At 44.4% G+C, this 27,894-nt stretch overlaps 1 protein-coding gene across 1 annotated transcript; it reads right to left on the reverse strand.

The window, feature by feature from the left end:
- Positions 1-83: 83 nt before the first annotated feature.
- On the reverse strand, positions 84-27,894 carry LOC132880605 (E3 ubiquitin-protein ligase TRIM16-like). The gene is made up of 6 exons (XM_060913796.1): positions 27,216-27,894; positions 7,789-7,884; positions 7,413-7,646; positions 5,447-5,618; positions 2,657-2,710; positions 84-2,549 (listed from the first exon to the last, which is right to left on the reverse strand). The coding sequence occupies exons 1-6, from the start codon at positions 27,807-27,809 to the stop codon at positions 2,020-2,022; spliced, it is 1,680 nt and encodes a 559-aa protein (XP_060769779.1). The 5' UTR covers positions 27,810-27,894; the 3' UTR covers positions 84-2,019.

Raw genomic sequence — 27,894 nt, forward strand, 5'->3', positions numbered from 1 at the left:
CTCTTTTATTGTAACTTAAATTTAATAAATCAGAATGTGACGTCTTATTTTATCCCATCAATGATGACATCAAAAAACTGGATGAAGAAGACAAACATACACTTGATGAGCAATGAACTATAACAGAAATTGAAATTGCATTAAAACAAATGAAAAATGGTAAATCACCAGGAATCGATGGCTTAACATATGAATTTTTAAAATACTTTTGGGTGGATATTAAAAAAAAATATTATATCGAGCAATTTTAGAATGGACTAACAAAGGATGTTTATCCCCAACTATGAAGACAGGCTTAATAACCTTGCTACCAAAACCCCAAAAAGACTTCTTGTTGCTAGACAATTGGAGACCTATAACCTGACTATGCAATGATTATAAATTACTTGCCTTAGTATCTGCTAATCGTCTAAAGCGTGGACTTGTAAAACTTGTCGACGAATATCAATCAGCCTTCATGAAGGGAAGATAGATTCAAAACCACGTCCGACTGATTCTGGATATGATTGATTACCAATCAATTATTCAATCAGATAGTCTCGTTTTATTTCTAGACTTTTTCAAAGCATTTGACACTGTGGAGCATGATTTTATGTTGATAAAACTCAAAAATCTTGGATTTGGAGAAGGGTTCTGCAAGGTTATTAAAATGTTTCACAATGATATTTATAGTTATATCTCCCTTAACCCTGGAATGACACCAAAATTGAAGATTTTATGCGGAATCAGACAAGGCTGCCCAATTTCACCAAAATTATTTATTTTATGTCCACAAATACTCACGTACTTAACCTTGTGGAATAATAGAACCATTACTATTAATAGGGAGATTTTATTTCAACAAGAATAGAACGATAAAGTTTTAGATATTACTGATCTAATGGATGAAAATGGACATTTAATGCAATTTAATTAATTTGTAGAAAAGTTTCATTTAAAATGTGTCTATAGAGAAGTTAATCAAATTTGTAGAGCTTTTTCACCTCCCTTAAGATTCACAATAAAAAAATACCCTTGATTATTCAAAGGTGTCGGTCAAACTGCCTGAATTGAAAATCGGTGAAGTGGAAATTGGTGAAAGAAAAAGTAATAACAAAATAATTGGAAATGTTTTAAAATGGAAGCTATTCCCTGATTTCAAAAAAACAAAAAACAAAAGTAAGAATAACTGACGATGGAGGAATGCTAACATATACACACTGTAGTTATCTTAGATGGCCAATTTCACCCACAGTGAAAGAAATTCAGTTTAAAATACTGAACAATATTTATCCAGCTGCTGAAACTCTCAGGAAAAGGTTGAATTTGCTTCTGTCTGAAAATGAGTTCAGCACAGAAACTCCATCACTGGGGGAAACTTTATTCTCCTGTGCTCTTATCTTTTATTCTGCAAAGCTTTGATTGTAATATTTGAATAAAAATCCCAAACTCACAGATAAACCTGGATTTATAAGGTTCTAACTGTGGGCCAATCATCATCCAGGCTGAATATGGGATGAACACGACATCGGCAGCCTGAACCGATCATGTACTGGATGTTCTAATGGAGTTTAAATATTGTTCAATGTTTTACAATCAAATCTCAGGGTTTAGAAACAACTTCAGATTTGAAAAAGTGAATGTGGATTTTACATCTTAAACACAAGCAGAAAAATCAAATTCATTCCAAAAGTGATATTTTATTTTTATATAGTGTGACCTGAACAGGTTTAAAATGTTGTTCTGTTCTGGCTTTATTATTGTTTATTAGTTATTTAATGAGATGCTGCTTAATATGAAACAAACAGAACTTTATAATGCGAAGGTCATGAGGTCATTTTCTTTTTAAATTTGACGAGTTTCTTGTCTGACAGTTAATTTTTAACATTTCCTTTTTAATTATTTTAAATTGTTCATCTGTTTTAATTTAAATATTAAAATGAGTGTTTTTGTGCAGCTGGATTGTGCTCTAGTGAAACAGATGACTGAGCAACAACGTGGCAACGTGCAGGAATTTTACAGAAAACACTACACACTTTTCTATTCTGGATCAAACAATCTCACTGTAGAATCCAAGGAGAGCCCAAACCCAGCGTATAGAGGCTGAGTGAATGTGGTGTGGACTCTGTGGAGGAGCTTCATCGTGTCAGAGACGCTGTAGAAGGACAGAGTTCCTGCACTGTGATCCACATACACTCCTATTCTGGAGGGTGATGGAACTCTGAGATCAGTCTCAATGTTGTTGTGATAGAAAGAGAGAGTAGAAGAAGAACACCGCAGTCTCCATGACTGATTGTTGAATCCAAACCTACAATCTTTACCCCGTCCTTTCCTGCTGATGCCTTTATATGAGACTGATATGGACACAACACCAGCACTGCTCCACTCCACCTCCCAGTAACAGCGTCCACACACACTCTCCTTACACAACACCTGCCACCAGGAATCAAATCTCTCTGGATGATCAGAGTAACGCTGCTCTCTCCCACTGCCTCTCACCGTTCTGTTCTTCTCAGACAGAATGAGGTAACGATGTGCCGTGTTGGGATCCAGAGTCAGATAGCAGAAATCTAAAATAAAAGAGAAAAACAAACTGAACAATGTGAACATGTTGGGTTTAATTCACACAATATATTTATGTGAAGTGTGTGTGTGTGTGTGTGTGTGTTAGATGTACATTTCAGAAACTCTTCTCTGCTCTGTGGTTCTGAAATGATCTGAACTGCTGCAGCTGTGGAGAGAAAAATGGAAACATGAGTTTGTGTAAAAGATGGAAAGAGTTTAAAGTGATCCAGTCAGTTTATTCATTTTAAATCAGTGTTTTAGTTCAAAGTGTCGGGTGAATAAAGTGTCTGCAGAAAAGAAAGCAGGAGCATCGCTAAGAAATAACATTAATAAAATAATAGTAACATTATTTTACTGGGGGATTTTAATATCCACTTTGACCACTCGGATAACTTGCTTACTAAAGATTTTAAGGCAATGTTAGATTGTTTTGATATGGCCCAATATATTGACTTTCCTACGTATTCAAAGGGCCACACTCTTGATTTAATCTGTTGTACTGGCATTGCCCCATTTAGTATCAGTACAGCTGACCTACCCATCTCTGACCATAAGCCTGTCTTATTCAATGCTAACCTACCACTCAGTAAGTTAAAATCACATCATGTCTTTTCGCAACATCAGACATGTAGAGGAGGATCTTATTAATTTAATTGCCTCAAGCACAAGCCCTGTCTCTGCTTTTCTACCTTCAAACCTCATGGACTATTATAACAGCTGCCTATCCTCTGCTCAACACTCTGCCCCTTGGTATACACCGGAGCTACAGCAGCTCAAGGCAGCAGGACATCGCCTGGAGAGGCTTAGTGCAAAAACTGGACTTACTATTCATAAACAAATGTATTCTGATCATATACTTCACTACAAAAATTTGCTATCAATAGCGAAAAACTCCTACCTTACTAATGCCATCAGCTCTGGTGAAGGGAATACTAGGAAACTTTTCTCCACTGTGAAAAATCTACTGAAACCACTAGTATCCAGCCTTCACAACAACCTCCCTAATGACCACTGCTCTGCTTTCCTGAAATTCTTTGATTCTAAAATCACCAACATCCATGAACAGCTGGCCACTGCAAATGTCATCCAGCCTGAACTGCTGGCAGCAAGTGCCACAAAACTAACCTCACCTAGTGCCTTATGTGACTTCAGTCTTCCAACTGAGGACTACATCTCTGAGCTCATTACTATATCAAACTCTTCAACCTGTCTTTTGGATCCCATCCCTGCCTCTCTAGTTAAAGCATGCTTACCAGCTTTAATAACCCTGATAACCTCCATTATAAAATCCTCTCTGACAACTGGCACAGTCCCATCGTCACTAAAAGTTGCCATAATCAGACCAACACTGAAAAAATCTGGACTGGACTGTAATGACCTCAACAACTATCATCCTATATCTAATCTGCCATTCATTTCCAAAATACTTGAGAAAGCAGTTGCATCTCAACTTCTGACATACCTCCAATATCAAAATCTTTTTGAACAATTCCAATCTGGTTTTTGCCCTCAACACAGTACTGAAACAGCGCTTGTTAAGATCACAAATGATCATCTTCGTACAGCTGATGCTGTTCTGTTGTCCATCCTCATCCATCTGGACCTCAGTGCCACTTTCGACACAATATCCCATCAACTTTTGTTAGAGCGGCTAATGAGCATAGGAGTCTGTGGCACTGCCTATAAGTGGTTTAAGAGCTACTTATCTGACAGAACCTATTTTGTCCAGATCCAGGACCAGCGATCTGAAAGCTCCATCCTCCATCATGGAGTTCCACAGGGATCAGTACTGGGGCCACTCCTGTTCATTGTCTACCTCCTTCCCCTTGGTAACATTTTCAGGCACTATGGAATACAGTTTCACTCATACACTGATGACACCCAGCTTTATGTGTCCACTAGGCCCACTGCCAGCATCCCACCCAGTGCCCTCACTGCCTGTCTCCATGACATACAGGCATGGATGACAAGAAATTACCTAAAACTCAATAGTAGTAAAACTGAGCTTCTACTCATTGGAACCACAACAACACTTCAAAAAAAGCAATATTAAATCACCCTCTGTAGGTGAGGACATTATACCAGTCTCTAAACAGGTAAAGAGCCTTGGAGTTATCCTGGACAGCACCCTCTCATTCTCCAACCACATCAATAATGTCTGTCGAACTGCGTTCTTCCATCTCAGGAACATTTCCAGACTGCGTCCTGTACTTATCCAGCACTCTGCTGAAGTGCTTGTTAACACCCTGGTAATGTCCCGCATAGACTACTGCAATGCAATTTTGACAGGCATTCCAAACAAACTCACCCATCATCTACAGCTCATCCAAAACTCTGCGGCACGCATTATTACCTGTTCAAAGTCCTTCCACCATGTTTCACCCCTGCTGATCCAACTACACTGGCTTCCAATATCCCAACGTATTGACTTTGAAATCCTGCTAATCACTTTCAAAGCCTTCCATAATCTTGCCCCTCCATATATTAAAGAACTCCTATAGACCTACACACCTTCTCGTCCACAACGATCATCTAATACGGGATTATTGGCTGAACCAAACGTCAGACTCACTACAATGGGAGAAAGGGCTTTCTCATATGCCGCTCCTAAACTATGGAATTCCCTTCCCTCACATATCCGTACCCTGGACTCTATTTCACAATTCAAAAGTGCACTTAAAACTCACCTTTTTAAATTAGCAGATGGGCTCTAAGCCACCCACTTGCTGTTATGATTTTGATGTTTTTATCGTTCATTTTTCTTTTTAACATTGACTTTTTATCTGTAAGGTGACCTTGGGTGCTTTGAAAGGCGCCGTGAAACAAATTAGATGTATTATTATTATTATTATTATTACATAACACATCACTGTGTTTCTCCAGCAGGAACAGCTCCTCTTACCATGTGGAGGGATTTTGTTGAATTCCTCCTCACAGAATTCCTCGAGTCTCTTTTTCAGATCTGAGAGAGAATTCTTCACGCCATCAAATGACAGATGTTGATGGACAGTGACGCTGGATGTGTGAAAATCGTGTCTGCGAAATTGAGGAGACCGACGTCCAGAAGCTAAAACCTACAGAAAGCAAATGAAATATAAAACCCACTTGTGATGTCAGATGTAGGTATCATGCCGCCATTTTGTCTCTAAGAACTACAACTCCTAGTCCTCTTCTGCGTGACCTACGTCACGCATGGGTGGGATCATCTACGTCAGTCCGCCATGCGCGCTTAAATCCAGGCGGAAGCTCTGCTCTTTGTCTCTCGCGTCCGGTTTCCGAGGAGTCTAGATGCATAAAGAGATGCTCTCAAACCCGAAAACACTTCTTTCTTGCAAGATTCACCATCCAGCACATTCTGTGCCTAACCACTGGCCAAGGTAAAAGTCCAGAATAGCGCGATCTTTAAACTCAACCTGAGTTACAACCGGTTTATTCGTATTAGAAGTGACGTCACGACTGCAGCCCAGGCAGTTAAAAGTTAAGAAGCGATTGAATCCTTTTTAACTCAAAAGCGCTGTGCATCTTATTCTGATCAGAGACTTTTCCTCACGAACGCTGAGGTTCGGACCAAGAATCCTCTGCTTTCCACGGGAACCACCCAAGTGCTCCGCTGGACCCGAAAGTTCTCTACGCCTCCATCACGAGCGGCTCACGTGCTCCCACGGCGAGGCCCGAGACTACACCGGCGAATATTTCTTCATATCTTGCTAAAGGCAGGATTAAGTAAGATTTTGGCATTTGGGCATAATTAAGATAGTCTTAGGAATTTAGCTTTATTGAAATAGTGTGAATTTAAACCCAGGTTTATCTGTTACACTGTTAAACACACAGCGTGTTGAATTGTTCTGTTTTTGTTTTAATCTCAATTGTTTTTAATAGATAGGCTGTGCATGCTTTCCTTTACTACTAACATATTTAGTTGTCTTATTATACATCTTGACCGCATTAAGATTTCAGGGGATTCAGTACTGTTATAAGCTAGTGAAATTGGCCTATGGTTGATTTCTTTTAGCACACATTAGCTACGGCAAATTCCTTTGTCTTTAGCAACACGTGCTCAGTAGGCCTCACCAGGCCTAACAAACACACTTTAGCTAGGCCATAGGGCCTTTCACAAACACACACTAGCAACACAAGGCTAATCTAGGCCTCCACCACGTGTAGTTAGCTACACGAGGCTAAACACATGGTCAAGTCCTTCCCACACACACACACAAGCACACATTAGCAACAGAGCTAATCCTTTGTTCTATTTAGATAACATTCCTTTGTTTTAGCTAGCAACAAGCTAGGCCATACACACACAAACACACACCATATCATATTTGTATATATTGATTTATTATTTTTATCTTTGTATAATAAATTCATTTATTATCAAAACTGTGTTTATTTGTGTGAACAATATCTGAAGTCCCCAATCTCCCAAAGAATTCAAAAAGGTGCATATAAGTTATGTAATATGGTAAGTGATCGTAATAATTTGGAAATATACCATAATCTAGCTGTTTGGTAATTTATCCAGGATGAATGGTATGATTCACTAAATGATTCATTGAACGATTCACTATATGATTCACTAAATGATTCATTGAACGATTCACTAAATGATTCACTTCAAATGAGACTGATTCTATGGTATGATTCAATTCAAATGAGTCAAAGTAAACGATTCAATGGGATTGATTCATTTTAATTATTAACCTTCAAATTTAATGAGACTGATTTAATGAGATTGATCACTTAATTTCAATAATTGACTGATTGCACCCACATCAGACAAGGACATTTATTGTTCCCTTAATGAGAGGTGTTTTAGAGAGTGTGTGAGGAACAGCTGGCTCTGTAGATCAGACAGTGAGTGTTACCTGGAGGAAATGGATGTGATCGTGTGTGTGTGAAAGCTGCTCCAGCTCAGTGACTCTCCTCTGAAGATCAGCAATCTCCTGCTCCAGTTGCTCCAGGAGTCGTTCAGCTCGACTCAGTTCAGCCTTCTCCTGACCTCTGATCAGCTCCGTCACCTCCCAGCGCTTTTTCTCCATGGAGCTGATCAGCTCAGTAAAGATCCTCTCACTGTCCTCCACTGCTGTCTGTGCACTGAGCTGTTCGGGGACACACACACACACACACACACACAAGATGTAAAGCTCATCTATCATTCCCTCTCTTACTGGGACTGTAAATGACTCGTTGTCCATGTTGTGTGTGTTTCTAGGAGCAGCTCTGTCTCTGCTCACTGCTCACCTTTATAGTGTTCACAGCCTGTTTCAGCTCCTGCACCTTCTTCTGCTTCTCCTGGATTCTCTGCTGGGATTTCATCTGCTCCTCCTTTAACTCACTCTGAGGACAAATAAAATACATTCAGCTTTTTATACAGTACGAGCGAACTGGTTCCATATTAATGTCAGTTCAAAGTACATTCATGTTTTGCTCTGAAGGTTATGTCCTCTGTGTGTGTGTGTGTGTGTGTGTGTGTGTGTGAGAGAGAGAGAGAGAGAAATGTTCACTAACTGATCTGGGCTGGGTTTCCCGAAAGCCTCTTAAAAGGTCATAGGCAAGGGTCGGAGGTGAAACGTAGAATATCAACTTTATTGTCTAGAAGAACGACCCAAAAAGCAAATTCAATCTTCCTAGTGTCTAATTTGGACCCTAAAATTGAATAAAACGGTTAAAATATACTGTTTTGCCCAACTTCCGAAGGTTTGTTTACATCTCACTTATGCGCACTTTCACTGCCAGGGGACCGTCGTCGTGATGTCATTTAAGTCAAACGGACCGGGAGCAGCTCTGTGTTTACTTGCAAACCGAGCACACGTGTACGGACTTTGGTCGTGAGAGGTTGTGTAAAATGTCTGAAAACGATGGCGATTTTGAAGTAGGAACTCTCCAAATTGAATATCGAGAGGTGAAACCATATATGTATGAACCTATGACCGTTGCGAAGCAATCGGTGAATGTGGCTCACTGGTTTGACCGTGCAGCCTCGGAATCAGACAGCGACTCGGCCGACTCTGATCGCGGTGACCCTGGACCTCAACAAGATTTGCGCCCAAACGATTTATACTGGTAGTTATGATAAATTCCTACTTTTGTCGTAATACTAAATAAGAGCCCTTTTGAAGAATAATTAAACTGCCCTCCCTAGTGGATATAGGGAATGATTACTGGACAGTGCACTGGTAGGCCACATTAGCCTGCCATCTGCAGCATTATACTATTTATAGCTGACTCTAAGCGAGGAAATATCCCTTTGTCTCATTTCCACAATGATTGTACAGGATCCCTCAGGATTCTTGACTTGTTAATTGCAAGCAAAAGTAAAAATGTTTATCTCCAATCTTCTCCTTTTTGCTTGAGCGTTGCTGGTCCATTTCTTCTTTGACTGCTTGATTTTGTTTCACGCGCACAATCCACTCTCTCCGCCTCGTCTCCTCTTCCAGAAAAAAAGAACCCTCTGGCTTCACACACATGATCCACTCTCTCCATCTTGTCTCCTCTTTTGGAAAAAGCCAACCCACTCGCTCCACCTCATCTCCTTTTTTGGAAAAAGCCAACCCTTTCGCTCTGCCTCTTCTCCTCTTTCAGAAAAAGCCAACCCTCTCACTCCGCCTCTTTTCCTTTTTAGGAAAAAGCCAATCCTCTCGCTCCGCCTCTTCTCCTCTCTTGGTAAAAGGTAAAAACTTCTTCCTGAAATGGTCCCGTTAAAACAGTTCACTGCACAACAATAAGGCATGGGTTTTTTTCTTTGGAAATTCCTGAACGCACGTCTGCACTCAAGCTGAACGGCAATGTACGTAAGTAACCGGAAGTGGACTCAACTCAAGCGGTTTGTTTGGCTTAAATGACGTCACGCGCCAAGTGGCCATGAAAATAGCCGAACAGAAATTCGCCGCAATCCACACGAACTTATTTTAATTATTACTTATTAACAATACTTCTTGGGACCAGAAGAAAATTACAGAGGGTTTTTTTTAACATATAAAGCTTCAAATGTGCATAATGACCTCTTAAGATCCATCATCAAGCTAACATGGTTTTCCCGAACAACATCGTAGCACAAGTCGTCCTTTAGTTTGCTCGGAATTTACGAGAGACCTGGAGCACTCGTTCAAAACAAAGAGTGACTCGCTTGCTGCCGAATCCACAGAATGCGCATGCGGCTCTGAGGGACTCTCACAGTCAGTGGGGGAAACTCGTGTTGAATCTGCTGGTGATGTTCAATTAGTTTTCTTGTACATTGCAAGTACATCGAGTTAATTATCAGAGGTGGACAGTAACAAAGCACATTTACTTGAGTTCTAGATTAGATTAGATTAAACTTTATTGATCCCTTTGGGAGGGTTCCCTCAGGGAAATTAAGATTCCAGCAGCATCATTACAGGATAAATAGAGAATAGAAAATCGAGAAAAAAAACCTTCTAGATAAATTAAATTAAATTAAGTATTTACATATACAAATATAAAAAGAGGGGCGGCACGGTGGTGTAGTGGTTAGCGCTGTCGCCTCACAGCAAGAAGGTCCGGGTTCAAGCCCCATGGCCAACGAGGGTCTTTCTGTGTGGAGTTTGCATGTTATCCCCGTGTCCGCGTGGGTTTCCTCCGGGTGCTCCGGTTTCCCCCACAGTCCAAAGACATGCAGGTTAGGTTAACTGGTGACTCTAAATTGACCGTAGGTGTGAGTGTGAATGGTTGTCTGTGTCTATGTGTCAGCCCTGTGATGACCCGGCGACTTGTCCAGGGTGTACCCCGCCTTTCGCCCGTAGTCAGCTGGGATAGGCTCCAGCTTGCCTGCGACCCTGTAGAACAGGATAAAGCGGCTAGAGATAATGAGATGAGATGAGAATATAAAAAGAATAAGATATGGGGAAGGGGACCAGCAGGAGAGGTATTGCACATTATATTGCACATTGTCCAGTATTGCTTATTGTTAGGCTAGGCTACTGCTCCTTCCTGTCCTCTGTCCTCCTGTTACCCCTCCTCCCCCCCAGAGAGGAGTTGTACAGTCTGATGGCGTGAGGGACAAAGGAGTTTTTAAGTCTGTTCGTCCTGCACTTGGGAAGGAGTATACTGTCACTGAACAGGCTCCTCTGGTTGCTGATGACAGTGTGCAGAGGGTGACTGGCATTGTCCATGATGCTCAGTAGTTTGTCCATAGTCCTCTTCTCTGCCACCATCACCAGAGTCTCCAGCTTCATGCCGACCACAGAGCCGTCCCGCCTGATCAGTTTGTCCAGCCTGGATGTGTCCTTCTTGGATGTGCTGCCCCCCAGTACACCACAATGTAAAACAGGACACTGGCGACCACAGTGTGGATAGAACATCCACAGGCATTTCCTGCAGATGTTAAAGGACCACAGCCTCCTAAGGAAGTATAGCCTGCTCTGTCCCTTCCTGTATAAGTGATTGGTGTTGCAAGTCCAGTCCAGCCACAGCCCGAGGTACTTGTAGGAAGACACAGCCTCCACCTCGACTCCCTCGATCAGAACTGGTTGTGACCTTGGTCAGATTCAGATTCAGAATATTTATTGTCATTGTCACAAAAAGAACAACGAAATTTCATTGGAGCATCCATACAGCAGAGTTGATAAAGTGCAAAACCCATAAATAAATACATACCCCCCTAAGTAAACCAGTGTAAACATTTGACCCAGAATTACCTCAGTACAACAAAAAACAGCATAGCAGATAGCAGCATAAGTTCTTAAACTTATAAAGTGCAGAGCAGGGACATTCAGACAGATACCTGAGTATTATGATATTGTATAAACAGTGCAAAAACCAGATCAGTGCCATTATAATGTTATAACGTTATTGTCTGGGGGCAGGGGAGAGAGAGTAGTGACAACTGCAACAATGCAAACCAGTTTAATGATATTAATTGGTGGATGTGTTTGTGGATGTGGCAGAGTTCAGTAGCCTCACAGCTTGTGGATACAGGCTATTGGCCAGTCTGGATGTTCTGGCCTGTATGGACCTATATCTTCTCCCTGAGGGCAGCAGGTGGAAGAGGTGATGAGCAGGGTGGTGCTGATCCCACAGGATGTTGCGCACTCTTCTCAGACAGCGAGTGGAGTAGATGGTGCTGATCTCTCGGAGAGTCGTTCCAATGATTCTCCCGGCAGCTTTCACCACCCGCTGAAGTGCCTGCTGGTCGGCCTTAGTGCAGCTGGAGAACCACACTAGAAGTCCATGTGTCAGCACACTACTGATGGCACAGTTATAAAAGTTCACCATCAGAGGTCTGGGGATATTAACGCTCCTCAGCTTCCTCAGGTGATAGAGCCGCTGTTGTGCTTTTCCCATGGCTGTGGAAATATGAGTGCCCCAGGACAAGTCCTCAGTCACTGTTACCCCCAGGAACTTGAAACTCCTCACCCTCTCTACCACATCGTTGCCTATGGAGAGAGGTAGGTGGTCAATGTGTCCTTTCCTGCGAAAGTCCACGACTATATCCTTGGTCTTCTTGGTGTTTAAGGCCAAGTTATTGTCGTGGCGTCCAGGTGTTGTACCTCTCTCCTGTAGTTTGTCTCATCGTTGTTTGTAATAAGTCCGAGAACCGTGGTGTTGTCAGCGAACTTGACAATGAGATTGGACGAGGAGGAGGCAGAGCAGTCATGTGTAAACAGAGTGTAGAGCAAAGGGCTCAGCACACACCCTTGAGGGGCCCCGGTGTTAATGACAAGGGTGGAGGTTCTTGCCCACTCTGACACTCTGTGTGCGATTTATTAGAAAGTCCACAATCCAATTGCACAGGGTGGTGTTGAGTCCTAGCTGGTGGAGTTTGGACCGGAGTTTGAATGGCCGGATGGTATTAGAAGCCGAACTATAGTCCACAAAGAGGAGCCGTGCATAGGTGTTCTTATGCTCCAGGTGCTCCAGCAGTGTGTGCAGCACTGTGGCAATGGCGTCTTCAGTTGACCGGTTCTCTCTGTAGGCAAATTGGTGTGGATCCAGTATTGGTGGTAAGGCGGCTTTGATGTGTTTAATGACCAGTCTCTCCAGGCATTTGGTGGGAATGGAGGTGAGTGCCACAGGTCTGTAGTCGTTAAGACATGTGACATTGGATTGTTTTGGGATGGGAACAATGATGGCTGCTTTGAAACAGACTGGAACCAGAGAACAGGACAGCAAGGTGTTGAAGATGGGGGTGAAGACGTCCGCCAGCTCTGCAGCACAGTCTTTAAGCACCCGGCCCAGCACTCCATCTGGTCCGGCCGCCTTCCTGGTGTTAATGCTGCAGAACACACATCTCACCTCATGCGTGCTCAGGACTGGAGCAGGGTCGGTTGAGGGGAGGGGGGGCAGGACAGGATCATTGTTGTCCCTGTCAAAACGGGCGTAAAAGAGGTTTAAATACTCAGCCAAGGTGGGACTGTCAGCTGAGGGTGGTGGAGTTTTCCTCTTATAGTCCGTGATGGCCCTGATGCCATCCCAGACCTGCCTTGGGTTTGTGGTGGTGTCAAACCTGGCCTCAATATGCCTCCTGTAATGGTGTTTGGCAGTATTGATGCCTCTCTTCAGGTTGGCCCTGGCAGCACTGTACGCCTCCTGGTCCCCAGAGTGAAACGCAGAATCTCTAGCTCGGATAAGCTGTTTTACTCAATGTGTCATCCATGGTGGTGTATTAGGGAACACACGGAATTGCCTCCAGCAGGTGACATTGTCCACACAGAAGCAGATGTAATCTAAAACAGTGGAGGTGTAATTGTCCAGTGAAACACGATTGTCAGTGTCCTGGTCTTTGAATACATCCCAGTCTGTGTGGTGGAAACAATCCTGGAGCATAGGAACTGCATCCACCGGCCATGTTCTCACAGTTTTGGTTGTGATCCCAGCGATCTTGATCTTAGGTGTATACCGTGGGTGTAGCAGAAGAGAGAGGTGGTCTGACAGACCCAGGTGGGGGTAGGCCTGGGCCTTGTATGCGTCTGCTACATTAGTATACACCTGGTCCAAAATTCTATCTCCTCTAGTAGCACACTTCACATAACAGTGGAATTTGTGAAGCACTGATTTTAAATCCGCGTGATTAAAGTCCCCAGCTGCAATAAAAACACTGTCCGGATGTGCTACTAGGCTGTTGTTGATGCTGCCGCTCACTTGTGCTAACGTTAGCTTAGCATTAGCGTCTGGTGGAATGTAAATGGCACAGATGTAAACAACAGCGAATTCCTGTGGGAGATAGAATGGACAGCACTTTAACAGCAACAGTTCTGCCTCTGGACTACACAGCTTATCCACCACAGTGACGTTTGTGCACCAGGAGTTGTTGATATAAATGCACAGTCCCCCGCCGGTCTTCTTACCAGAGTCTGCGGTCCTGTCGGCTCGGTAGGCGGTGCGGCCTGCTAGCTCGATAGCCGCATCTGGGATGGAGCTGTCCAGCCAGGTCTCGGAAAAGATCAAACACGAACAGTGGTTTAAAGTCCTTCGTGTAGCCATCTGCAGTCGTATCTCATCCAGTTTATGACGGATTGAACGAGCGTTAGAGAGAAAGATGGTCAGGAGTGGTGATTTGAAGGGGCTAGCCTTTAGCCTAGCCCAGGCGCCCCCCCGCTTGCCTCTCTTCTGCCTCTGCTCACAGCGCCTCCTCCTCTGGCCTGCTGCTGCGGGTGTCCCCGGGAGTGGTTTAACAATCTCCGGGGGGATCAGATACTCCACGGACAGCTGATATTCTCCGCTCAGTTGTAAAAGTTTGTTTCTGCTGTACTGAAACATGCAAAGACTGTGTAAAATGATACACAACACCACCAACAAAGTGTAAAAGTAGTAGGAGCTCTGAGCTGTTGCATCTGTGCGCGCCGCCATTTTTGGACCTCCCAAAGTCAATGACCAGCTCTTTGGTCTTCGAGGTGTTGAGCTGCAGATGGTTCCTGTTGCACCACACAGCAAAGTCCCTCACCAGGCTCCTATACTCCTCCTCTCTGTCATCACTGATACACCCAACGATGGCTGTATCATCGGCAAACTTCTGAATGTGACACAGCTCCGAGTTGTAGCAGAAGTCCGCGGTGTACAGAGTGAAGAGAAGAGGGGCCAGCACTGTGCCCTGGGGTGCTCCGGTGCTGCTAATCACAGTGTCAGACATGATGTCCTTCAGCCTGACGTACTGCGGCCTGTCGGTGAGGTAGCTGGAGATCCAGGTGACCAGGCAGGGGTTCACTTGCATCCTGTTCAGTTTGTCCTGAAGCAAAAGGGGCTGAATGGTGTTGAAGGCACTTGAGAAGTCCAAGAAGTGGATCCTCACTGTGCCATTTCCCTTATCCAGATGCAAGTGGGCTCGGTGTAGCAGGTAGAGGATGGTGTCTTCCACACCAACACCTGCCCGGTATGCAAACTGCAGACAGTCCTGGGCATGTTGTACCTGGGGTCTGAGGAGGCTGAGGAAGAGCCGCTCCAATGTCTTCATCAGATGTGAAGTGAGTGACACCGGTTGGAAGTCGTTCAGCTCGCTGGGCCGATTCTTTTTGGGAACTGGAATGATGCATGATGTCTTCCAGAGGGTGGGCACTCTCCCCAGCTGCAGGCTGAGGTTGAAGATGCATTGGAGTGGTTCACTCAGTTCAGCAGCACAGGTCTTCAGTAATCGGGGACACACCTTGTCTGGGCCTGCTGCTTTCCTGTGGTGAAGCTTCCTCAGTTGAACTCTGACCAGTAATGCATGGAGGAGTCGGTGTTGAGGTGGGGGAGGAGGGGGCTGCTGCAATGACTGGGGGGAGGTGTGTTGAGGGAAGAAGTGTACTTAAGTACACTTTTTGAGTATCTTTACTTTACTTGAGTATTTTTTTTTGGAAACTTATGACTTTAACGTCACTACATTTGAAATACAAATATCATACTTTTTACTCCACTACATTTTGATCAAGGTCCTCGTTACTCATTACTATGAAGTGGTTTTGAAAGTGGATGTTTTTCTTTTCTAAAACATGATTGTTTTTTTCACAGGTGACACTGAGACAATCTATCAGTAATCACTAGGGTCACGTCATGTCCATAGACTGGATAAAGTCAAGATCAATGATTTCTCTGCAGCATTATTTAACACAATCAGTTGATGGCAGAATGGAAGGAGGCAGTTCTTCTGGGGAATGCACACACCCAAGGTTCTATAGACCCTTCCCACGTGACATCACGACAAACGCGGCCGCCATTTTGGACATGAACTACCAGTAGTCTACCACAGCCAACAACAAGGAACGACGGCGAAGCATCGAAAGGAATATAGCCATCAAAGAAAGTTTTTACTTTCAGCAAGACTTCCATCATGCCATTATATTGTTGTGCAACTGGATGTAGTAACCATCAACACACAAGGCAAGATTTATCATTTTATCGGATCCCGACAGATGCTGACCGACGGAGAAGATGGATGGTCTCTAAAATATTGGCAAAATGATGTTTATTGACATAGCAATTGTGTGTAACGGGAAGCATTGGCATATCCGAAGTGTTCTGTTTACATCAAAGATAAAATAAACCGATATGACAACGACTGCTGCTGCCAGGTTGGGGACACAAATTAGTAGAAAGGAAGTGTGCCAACAGACTTCCTTTGTGGTCGATTCTGCTTTAAGGTAAGATGCATTTAATTATTCGTCTGCTGTGGGTTTGGAATCGGTAGCCTGACCGATTCGTTCATGTTTGTGATGCCATTTGTTTGTTGACGCGTGTTGAAATGGAAGATTGGTTGTTGACATGGTTTCCAGTGATGCTTTGGTGCTGCTGTGGATCAGATGTGTTGAGTAGCCTGACTGTTTTTTTTTCTTGCGTGTGGTATCATTGTTGACGCGAGGTTGTTTTTTGAACATGCCAATGCGAACACGATTTCCCCTGATGAGTTATGACTTCAGATGCGATGCGTGTGTGGAGGTGTGGAGTCCGCGTGATATGTGCATAAGATAGGCTTCTCATGTGTTTGGAGATCCGCACTCTGAGACAAGCGCAAGCACCCCCCCCAGGGAAAAAAAGGGACCCCCCAAAAATAGCGGCATAGTTCGAACACTGGGTTGGAGAAAGTAATGGCAAATAGTGAGTGCACAAACCATAGAAGGTAAACTGTACACAGCACCAGGGCAGTGTGATGGTATGTCTACTTTTAGATTGTGTTAGCTTATCAATGAACACACTCGTCACTCGACGAGTTTCACGTCTTTACGACGGATACTTAAATGTGTGTTAGGTATTATTGTTGCAGTCAAAGCAGTTATTGTAGCAGCTAGATGAGCGAGAACCGAAAGGGTCTGTGCCATAAACTGTTATTTCTTCATGTCCAAAATGGCGGTCGCGTTTACGAAGGTCACGTGAGTGAAAAGGGTCTATAGCTAGAACCCATGTTTCAGTTTTCTGAAAGGAATAAAGAGTAGTTTAATTTTAAATGTTTGCTTTGTTTGCCTAAAACAGAGCACATCACAGCCTACAAAAACTCCCCATCTGACCTGCAGAAGCATATTGAGGGATATAAACGTTTTATTCCAAGAGAAAGCTTGCAGTGAAGTTGTCTGTGCTTTAGAGCTAGCGATAACGTTGCAATAGCCATGCAGTCTGATTAGTCAAATGACTTTCTTTGGATTTGCCCGCCAAGTTGCCATAGCCTTGTCCATAGCTAATGTTTACATATAGCTAGTTAACTTGGACACTGTTAGTTAGCATGTAAAAATGGAGTTACGCTAACATGAATAACGTTAACTTATCTGAAGTCCTTTCAGAAATGTTTTAGCATAATCTTGCCAAATAAACAGAATGTAGAAATCTTTCTTTACTCATAATGTTATCTAGAAAGAAAGAAAGCACAACTTTATTCATCACACACTTGTGAAATTCCTCTCTGTATTTAACCCATCTGCAGTGGTGAACACACACATGCACACACACACGTGAGCAATGAGCACACACACATACCCAGAGCAGTGGGCAGCCATGCTAACAGCGCCCGGGGAGCATTTAGGAGTTCGGTACCTCACTCAAGGGCACCTCAGCCCAAGGCCATCCCATATTAACCTAACCGCATGTCTTTGGACTGTGGGGGAAACCGGAGCACCTGGAGGAAACCCACACTTGGTCAGTGTATGCTGTGTTTAAATGTGCTATACAAATTAAACTTACTTACTTACGCGGACACGGGCAGAACATGCAAACTCCACACAGAAAGGCCCCCCCCGGCCGCTGGGCTCGAACCCAGAACCTTCTTGCTGTGAAGCGACCGTGTTAACCACTTACACCACCGTGCCGCCCCCAATATGATTTCAAGTCTGAAAAGAGTTTGCTAGCATGTCAGGTGGAGGTTCACTGTAGGGTGACCACCTGTCCCGCATAGCGCGTGCGCGTACAGCATTTGAAGCCGAATTTATGCGTCCCGCAAATTCAGAACGTGTCCCGCATAATCAATGCTTGCTGAGGGGGATGTCGCTCTCCCCGGGCCACCCAGGCAGCCAAACGAATATTACTTGACATTTCAGCACACCACCGTCGCCACTATAGACTGTAGAACAAAACCACACACACACCCCTCACAACTGACTGGTTGTTGTCAACTTTTTGTTGTTGCCATGACACCGCACTCACGTGCACAGACAGTGATGAGGGACGCAGGTGCAACGCATGCATTGCTTTCATATTAAAAAATGGAGAAAGGTACCGGGGAGATGGCAGGTGAGGCACCGCCACCTCCAGTTAAAAAGAGAAGGTGTATGTACAGGAAAGAGTGGGAAAATGAATATTTGTGGCTGAAAGGGGTTGAGGGGGATACCGAGAGGGCTTTTTGTGACCTTTGCAAAACATCTTTCTCAATCGGACATGGCGGGGAATACGATGTGAAATGACACAGGCTCGCGGAGACTCACAAGAAACGTGTGCAACAGAAAGAAACATCTAAATCTATGGATGCTTTCCTCCCACCTAAAAACGACTCTCTAGCTGACAAAGTGACTGCGGCAGAGGTGACGAGTGTGTATCACACTGTCCAACACACAATATCATATCGGGCAGGACTTTTTTTTTCTACTGTTTCTGTGGTGCTGAGCCACTACAATTCCTGTTAATCCACTGAAAACTAAATGGAGACTTGTCACTATTCCTGCTGTACTGATGCACTGCAAAGCCTCAGACGCAATATTATATTATGATTGATTTAAAGTGAATAAATTATCTCATCTCATTATCTCTAGCCGCTTTATCCTTCTACAGGGTCGCAGGCAAGCTGGACCCTATCCCAGCTGACTACGGGAGAAAGGTGGGGTACACCCTGGACAAGTCACCAGGTCATCACAGGGCTGACACATAGACACAGACAACCATTCACACCTACGGTCAATTTAGAGTCACCAGTTAACCTAACCTGCATGTCTTTGGACTGTGGGGGGAAACCGGAGCACCCGGAGGAAACCGACGCGGACACGGGGAGAACATGCAAACTCCACACAGAAAGGCCCTCGCCAGCCCCGGGGCTTGAACCCAGGACCTTCTTGCTGTGAGGCGACAGCGCTAACCACTACACCGCCGTGCCGCCATGAATAAATTGTAATGGAAAATAAATAAAATTGAGTCGCTTCAGTAAATCATAAGTGGAAGTGTGTCTGTCAAGTCATAATTGAATGGTCAAAATATTATGAATGTTTATTTAAGAAAAAAACACATTTGGTGGCCTGTTCATGACCATACATCACCAATAACAGCAGATTAGGGTATTATTGATATACCATGTAAGGTAGTATGTGCTAGAAATGGGTAAACCACTATCTGTGAGTCTTCCAGCAGCCGGCGCGGTGCAGTGGGGGCGGCGTCCCACATTGTCCCTCAAAAACATACCCCTTGTCCCCCCTTGGGCTTATGAGCAGGTGGTCACCCTACTTCACTGACATGATTCCCAGGCAGATTCATATGTGCATGAATACATACACTTACACATGCTCACACGTGAGACCTGTGAGATGGACAGTATTGTACTAGCCAGTCACAACAAATTGCTGGAATTTTTTGTTTTGATATCAGATGATGGTCTTGCACCTTTTATTTTTTAATTTTTGTCTTGCTTAAAGCAGTGTTGCTGTTGGGCCGTTATTAAGCTCGAGGTGTGGATTTGGGTTTTAATCAGGTTGGATTGTCCTTTTTATTTTCTGAGCAGGCTGTATTTACAGCTGTTCCACTGTCTTCCTGATTAACACACACATATATGTGTGCACACACTGCCAGAGCTGTGTCAGAACACTACCATGCTGCTTTGTGGGGGTGGGGAAGAGGGTTACAATAAAAAAAAATGAAAATGACAATAGCTCTTTTTCAGTTCAGTTGTGTTTCATTTTGTAACATTCTACCAGGTGTTTATTCGACAAGTTTGTGGCAGCGGGGGTGTGGCCAAGCAGCAGTCTGTGAATGGAGGGTGGGGTCGGGGAAGGTAAGTGGCAAAGTCATTCCACCTGCTGTCAATTAATGTGTGTGTGTGTGTGTGTGTGTGTGTGTGTGTTACAGGGACAGAGCATAAAAGGAGAGGGAGAGCAGAGAAAAGGGGCTCCCTCCCGGCCACAACACATGTGAGTGAGTTAGTGAGTGAAAGCCGAAAAGCTAAAAATAAGTGAAATAAAAGAGTTTGTGTGTGAGACCATCAACTCTCGCCTGCCGTGCTTCTGTGCTCCACCCACATCAGGAACTGCTACAGTGGTGCCGAAACCTGGGACGCACAGAAGGGAACCACCCCATGGACTCCTCCCCATTCAAAGAGCTCATCCTTGCCCTCACTCCTGCCCAGCAGAACCAGCATCAAGCGCTGATTGCCCGCCAAAAGGAACAAGAGCAACACTTCGAAGCCTTGATGCTGGCCCAGCAGGAAGATCGCCAGGCGTTCCGGCACCTGCTCACGTCAGCAGGGGCATCAACCATCACCGCAGCCAGCACCCTCACTAAGATGGGCCTGCAGGACAATCCAGAAGCGTTCCTCGCCCTCTTCGAGCAAGCAGCTGAGGTGTGGGGGTGGCCGCTGGAGCAGTGTACCTCCTCCCGCTCCTGACTGGTGAGGTGCAGCTTGCAGTGCAGCAGCTCCCTGCTGACAGCCGACTGGTGTATGCTGACCTGAGGAAAGCCATACTGCAGCAGGTCGGCCGCTCCCTGGAACAACATTGCCAACGCTTCCAGATGCTGGTATTAGAGGAGGTCAGCCAGCCGTTTGCATTTGGCCAGCAACTCCGGGACACCTGCCTGTGGTGGCTGAGAGCGGAAGCCTGCAACGCCGATGAGATCATCGATCTGGTGGCACTGGAACAGTTTATCTCTCAACTTCCGGAAAGAACGGTGGAATGGGTCCAGTGTCATTGCCCGGTGTCGCTGGAGTGAGCCATTGAGCTGGCAGAGGACCATCTGGAGGCGGCTCCGACAGCAGGCAGACAAGGCATCTCCCCTCGCTTCTTTTTTCTCTCTTTCCCCCCCATCTCTCGTTCCCCTCCTCACCCCGTTCCCCTGCCGCGGAGGCGGCAGCCGACTCCTCCCCAGCCAGCCCGTCGCACCCGTGGTGTCCTCCCATCTTCCTCTTCCGTCACTGTGTTGTCGCCTCCTCAGGTGAGTGACACCCATAACGCCAGTGCAGAGGGAAAGCCTGGGTTGGTGTGCTGGCGCAGCGGGGAGTCGGAGCATCTCCAGAGTCGGAGCTCCGCAAGGAAGGTGGGAGCTGTGATCCGGATCCCGATGAGCCAGAAACTGCCCCTGATCAGGCTGGAATGTATCACATACCAGTAAGTGTTCAAGGGGATCTGTGGTTGGTAGAAGAGAGCAACTGGACTTGCTTGAAGATTCTTGAAAACGTTTCACCTCTCATCCGAAAGGCTTCCTCAGTTCTGTCTGACTAATAGGGAGTATCAAGTATTTATCCTCTCATGGATCATCATCGAATCCGAATCAGAATTCTGATGGCTGCATTGTAGGTGGCTGATAAAAGATGTCTTAAACACCCACCTCTGTTCAGTGATGGTCATTCCAGGTTGACAAAAATGAACGATCCTCTCTGGCTAAGATGTCTGCCAGTTTTCTGGAAGTCCTCTCATACTCCTGCACCAGTTCATTTTTGTCAACCTGGAACGACCATCACTGAACAGAGGTGGGTGTCTAAGACATCTTTTATCAGCCACCTACAATGCAGCCATCAGAATTCTGATTCAGATTCTATGATGATCCATGAGAGGATAAATACTTGATACTCCCTATTAGTCAGACAGAACTGAGGAAGCCTTTCGGATGAGAGGTGAAACGTTGTCAAGAATCTTCAAGCAAGTCCAGTTGCTCTCTTCTACCAACCACAGATTACTATGCAGCTGGATGACTGAGAATCTTCACAGACATGTTCAAGGGGATACATATCATGCTTTGGTGGATTCTGGTTGTAATCAGACCTCAATTCACCAACGCCTGGTGCAAGGTGAGGCATTGGGGAAAGCACAAGCGGTGAAAGTGTTGTTTGCATGGGGATGTTCACAATTATCCCTTAGTGTCCATCTGTATTTTATTCCAGGGCCAAATGCATAGAGTAAAGGCGGCGGTTAGTCCTCGTCTCACCCACTCGTTGATTTTGGGTACTATTTGGCCAGGGTTTAAAAAGCTGATGGAATATTTAACATGTAGTGGGTCCTGCACTAGTAGGTCATGGGAAGATCCCGGTGTGGCATTGACTGGAGAAGCTGTCACAGAGCCGTCTATGTCAGCACTGCATCAGCGTGAGGAGCAGCCTGCTCCTCCTCCCTCTCTCAGGGATTCCCTTGGGGATTTCCCATTAGAGCAGTCGTGAGACAAGACTCTGTGGCATGCGTTTGACCAAGTGAGAGTAATCGATGGTCAAACTCTTCAGCCAAGCATGGCACCGACCTTCCCTTATTTTGCTAGAATGAAAAGCTAGATTGTACCGAGTGACGCAGGACACTCAAACTAGTGAACGAATAACCCAATTGTTAATCCCAAAGAGCTGCAGGGAACTGGTATTCCGTGCAGCTCACTTTAATCCCATGGCTGGACACTTGGGGCAAGATAAAACACTAGCCCGAATAATGGCCCAGTTCTTTTGGCCAGGGATTCGCAGGGATGTCCATCGGTGGTGTGCGGCATGCCGTGAATGCCAATTGGTAAATCCCACGGCCACTCCAAAAGCGCCGTTGTGCCCTCTTCCTCTAATCGAAACCCCATTTGAGCGAATTGGGATGGATCTCGTCCGGCTATTAGATTGGTCAGCATGAGGGTATCGCTTTATTTTAGTTCTGGTGGACTATGCAACGCGATATCTAGAAGCAGTGCCTCTCCGCAATAGCTCAGCATGCAGTCCTGCAGAAGTGCTCTTCTGTATTATCTCCCAGGTCAGGATTCCGAAAGAAATCCTGACAGACCAAGGCACTACATTTATGTCACACACACTGCGCGAACTGTATGGGTTACTGGGTATTAAGTCTAATACTTTGCGGTTAAAATCAACCATAAACTTGGCATTGGAGCTGCCCCTCTGACCCAGCCAGCCCTGAGTGCCTGACGTTACAATGGTAACCAGTTTTAAGGCCGAGGCCTTTTACAGCTACAGACCAAAATCATATAAATAAACATACCATTACTGACTTGCTCAACTAAGACTGATTTGACTTCAATGGTTGTGGGTTGACTCTCATTAAAACAGGATAGGTGTTATAACTTTTGCAACATACATGGACATGCATGCATTTTCACTGATAAAATGTAAAAGGCGAATTAAATAATCAGATTAACTAAGAATCACATTCTGAATCAAATTAAATAATCTTATACCGGTAACTTAAACACACAATACAAGTTACATGTATTAATTTAAATGCAGGTAAACATGTTTTTTTTTTTATCCAAATGAGAGTCGGCGCTTACACGTCTATGTTCTCACTTATTGAAGGCTGATCTTGTGGCCGATTGTTTCAAAACAATCTGACTTTCAGTTGTTCGTTCAGTTCGCCATTCATTCGCTTCTTCCACGTAAGGGCAAGATGGAAGCACTATCCAGTTTAGAAATCAGACAGCTACTAAACTCATTCTCTCCATATGGAGTACTCCGCCATTACTGCTTGGCTCAGGCAATTACTAAAACCTGGGATGGAACGGGACGTCACCTGTTTTAGCAACAACCGTGGGGAGGTCACTGCCTGAGCGATATGTCCCGTCCCGTCCCATTCCATCCTGGGTTTTAGTAACAACCCTCGGCTCACACTCCAGGAGGACTAGTGCAACTGAACTCACTTAAAAAATAAATAAATGAATAAATAAATAAATAAATAAATACTTTCCTTTTCTTGTTTTCTTTTTCTTTAATTCTTGATACTGCACCCTGTTTCAATGCGGGCTTATAGCCAACTTCTCACAAAATGCGGCCAAATCTTTGCAGTTGGAACATTCTTGGGCCATGAATGCAACATAAATCCACCTTCTGTCATGTTACTGGCGGGTGCAGCAACACATCTACATGGCATGGTGATAAATTAGCTCAAAATTGAGGATTGAAGTTGGAGTCAGCTCTGTGTTTTAGTATAGCGGAAATGGCGATGAGACCGATAGACTTCCTGCTGTGATGTTACGGACATCAAGGTCATTCACTCAGACCGCTACCGATATCAATCAATTTAATCATAAAAATTACTATATTAGATTTATTGTTAACGCTTAAAACTATTCCTTTGCCATTCTTGAGGTCTCAAGGCATTTATAAATGAAAGTGAGGCCATGGCTCTGCGTATATGCTTTAAGAAATAAAGTTGGGTACTTTGTCCACCTCCATCCATTATCTGTAGCCGCTTATCCTGTCCTACAGGGTCACTGACAAGCTGGAGCCTATCCCAGCTGACTATGGGTGAGAGGCGGGGTTCACCCTGGACAAGTTATCGCAGGGCTGACACAGAGACAAACAACCATTCACACCTACGGTCAATTTAGAGCCATCAATTATCCTAACCTGCATGTCTCTGGACTGTGGGGGAAACTGGAGCACCTGGAGGAAACCCACACAGACACGGGGATTACATGCAAACTCCACACAGAAAAGCCCTCACCGGCCACTGGGCTCGAACCCAGAACCTTCTTGCTGTGAGGCGACAGTGCTAACCACTACACCACCATGCCGCCCCTTGTCCACGTCTGCTAATTATAAAATAAATATACACAAAACACGATGAATATATTTCAGTATGTTATGGAATTATGTATGGATATCAAAATGTCACATTTATATCACTATATTTTAATCAAATTTAGCTCCATTAGGTGAGTGATTAACTAATTTAGTGTTATAAATGAGACACATTTCTGCACCTCTAATGTTTTGTGTGTGTGTGTGTGTGTGTGAGAGAGAGAGAGGTTTAGATCTGTGTGTAGTGTGTACCTAAGGAGGTTGAATTGACCTCCTTATACAACCCCGATTCCAAAAAAGTTGGGACAAAGTACAAATTGTAAATAAAAACGGAATGCAATGATATGGAAGTTTCAAAATTCCATATTTTATTCAGAATAGAACATAGATGACATATCAAATGTTTAAACTGAGAAAATGTATCATTTAAAGAGAAAAATTAGGTGATTTTAAATTTCATGACAAAAACACATCTCAAAGTTGGGACAAGGCCATGTTTACCACTGTGAGACATCCCCTTTTCTCTTTACAACAGTCTGTAAACGTCTGGGGACTGAGGAGACAAGTTGCTCAAGTTTAGGGATAGGAATGTTAACCCATTCTTGTCTAATGTAGGATTCTAGTTGCTCAACTGTCTTAGGTCGTTTTTGTTGTATCTTCTGTTTTATGATGCGCCAAATGTTTTCTATGGGTGAAAGATCTGGACTGCAGGCTGGCCAGTTCAGTACCCGGACCCTTCTTCTACACAGCCATGATGCTGTAATTGACGCAGTATGTGGTTTGGCATTGTCATGTTGGAAAATGCAAGGTCTTCCCTGAAAGAGACGTCATCTGGATGGGAGCATATGTTGCTCTAGAACCTGGATATACCTTTCAGCATTGATGGTATCTTTCCAGATGTGTAAGCTGCCCATGCCACACGCACTAATGCAACCCCATACCATCAGAGATGCAGGCTTCTGAACTGAGCGCTGATAACAACTTGGGTCGTCCTTCTCCTCTTTAGTCCGAATGACACGGCGTCCCTGATTTCCATAAAGAACTTCAAATTTTGATTTGTCTGACCACAGAACAGTTTTCCACTTTGCCACAGTCCATTTTAAATGAGCCTTGGCCCAGAGAAGACGTCTGCGCTTCTGGATCACGTTTAGATACGGCTTCTTCTTTGAACTATAGAATTTTAGCTGGCAACGTCGGATGGCACGGTGAATTGTGTTCACAGATAATGTTCTCTGGAAATATTCCTGAGGCCATTTTGTGATTTCCAATACAGAAGCATGCCTGTATGTGATGCAGTGCCGTCTAAGGGTCCGAAGATCACGGGCACCCACTATGGTTTTCCGGCCTTGACCCTTATGCACAGAGATTCTTCCAGATTCTCTGAATCTTTTGATGATATTATGCACTGTAGATGATTATATGTTCAAACTCTTTGCAATTTTACACTGTCAAACTCCTTTTTGATATTGCTCCACTATTTGTCGGCGCAGAATTAGGGGGATTGGTGATCCTCTTCCCATCTTTACTTCTGAGAGCCGCTGCCACTCCAAGATGCTCTTTTTATACCCAGTCATGTTAATGACGGGGCGGCACGGTGGTGTAGTGGTTAGCGCTGTTGCCTCACAGCAAGAAGGTCCTGGGTTCGAGCCCTGGGGCCGACGAGGGCCTTTCTGTGTGGAGTTTGCATGTTCTCCCCGTGTCCGCGTGGGTTTCCTCCGGGTGCTCCGGTTTCCCCCACAGTCCAAAGACATGCAGGTTAGGTTAACTGGTGACTCTAAATTGACCGTAGGTGTGAATGTGGGTGTGAATGGTTGTCTGTGTCTATGTGTCAGCCCTGTGATGACCTGGCGACTTGTCCAGGGTGTACCCCGCCTTTCGCCCGTAGTCAGCTGGGATAGGCTCCAGCTTGCCTGCGACCCTGTAGAAGGATAAAGCGGCTAGAGATAATGAGATGAGATGAGACACTTGGAATTTTAAAAAAATGCCAAAAACAGAAAATAGTTTCAGTAATTAATTACCATATTATATATGCAAGGCTTCCAGATGATACTATTTATTATCTTATTTTAAACACTTTATATTTCATTAGATTTTGGTTAAAAACGAGCACCATGTGACCTTATCGACTGGATTTAGCAACTACTAATGCCTTCAGCAACGGCAGTATGATTGCCTTTAGCAGCTACTAATGCCTATATCGGGGACACAAACTGCAAAGACGCTCTTCGTCCTGTTGCTCTTTAGACTCCTTCTTACGAGTGAGTTCAGGAAAACCACACACAGAGACAACGTTCATTCCTTAAGAGAGTCTCTCAACTCTCTCTTTAGGTTTTAAAGGGCAACGTTATCAGGAAACCCACCCCAAACCAGATTACGATCATCACTGAAGATAAATTTAACACTCTGTTCACCAGAACACAGACAATTTTAATCAGCTTTTACAGAATCCTTCTGATTGATACACACATTGAAATTAAAGTTCAAATCATATCACTGACTAAAGCACCTGTTTCTAGATGGGAAACTATAATTAAGATGATTTAATTCTGGAAAGATTTCTAGTTCTCACCTGTTTCTCAGCTCTTTCTGCTGCGGCTGTGATGGTGTCGTGACCTTTGTGACGATCCATCGTACACAAATAACAGATGTAGGTTTGATCAGTACGACAGTAGATCTCAATCAGCTTGTTATGTTCAGAGCAGATCTTCTCTTGGAGTTTTGCTGAGGCTTCAATTAATGTGTGTTTTTTCAAAGCAGGAACTTCAAGATGAGGTTTCAAATGAATTTCACAAAATGAAGCCAAACACATCAGACAGGACTTGACGGCTTTGTGTTTTCTCCTGGTGCAGAAATCACACTCCACATCTCCAGGTCCAGCGTAACAGTGAGCAGGAGAAGCAGCTTGGACTTCAGTCTTCTTCTTCAGTTTCTCCACCACTTCATCCAGCATGTTGTTTCTGCGTAGAACAGGCCTTGTAGCGAAAGTGTCTCTGCACTGAGGACAGCTGTAGACGCCCTTCTGATCCTCCTGATCCCAGCAGCCATTAATACACACCTTACAGAAACTGTGACCACAGGAGATAGTCACCGGATCCTTCAGGAGATCCAGACATACTGGACACATGAACTGGTCCTGAGCTACTGAAATACTGGCCTCAGCCATTTTCCTGAAATCACACCAAAAGAGAGAGAGAGAGAGAGAAAGAGAACAGTTTGTTTTCTCTGAAATGACGAGTCACTTCCTGTTT

This window comes from Neoarius graeffei, chromosome 2, assembly GCF_027579695.1.
Source record: "Neoarius graeffei isolate fNeoGra1 chromosome 2, fNeoGra1.pri, whole genome shotgun sequence".
Taxonomy (NCBI): Eukaryota; Metazoa; Chordata; class Actinopteri; order Siluriformes; family Ariidae; genus Neoarius; species Neoarius graeffei.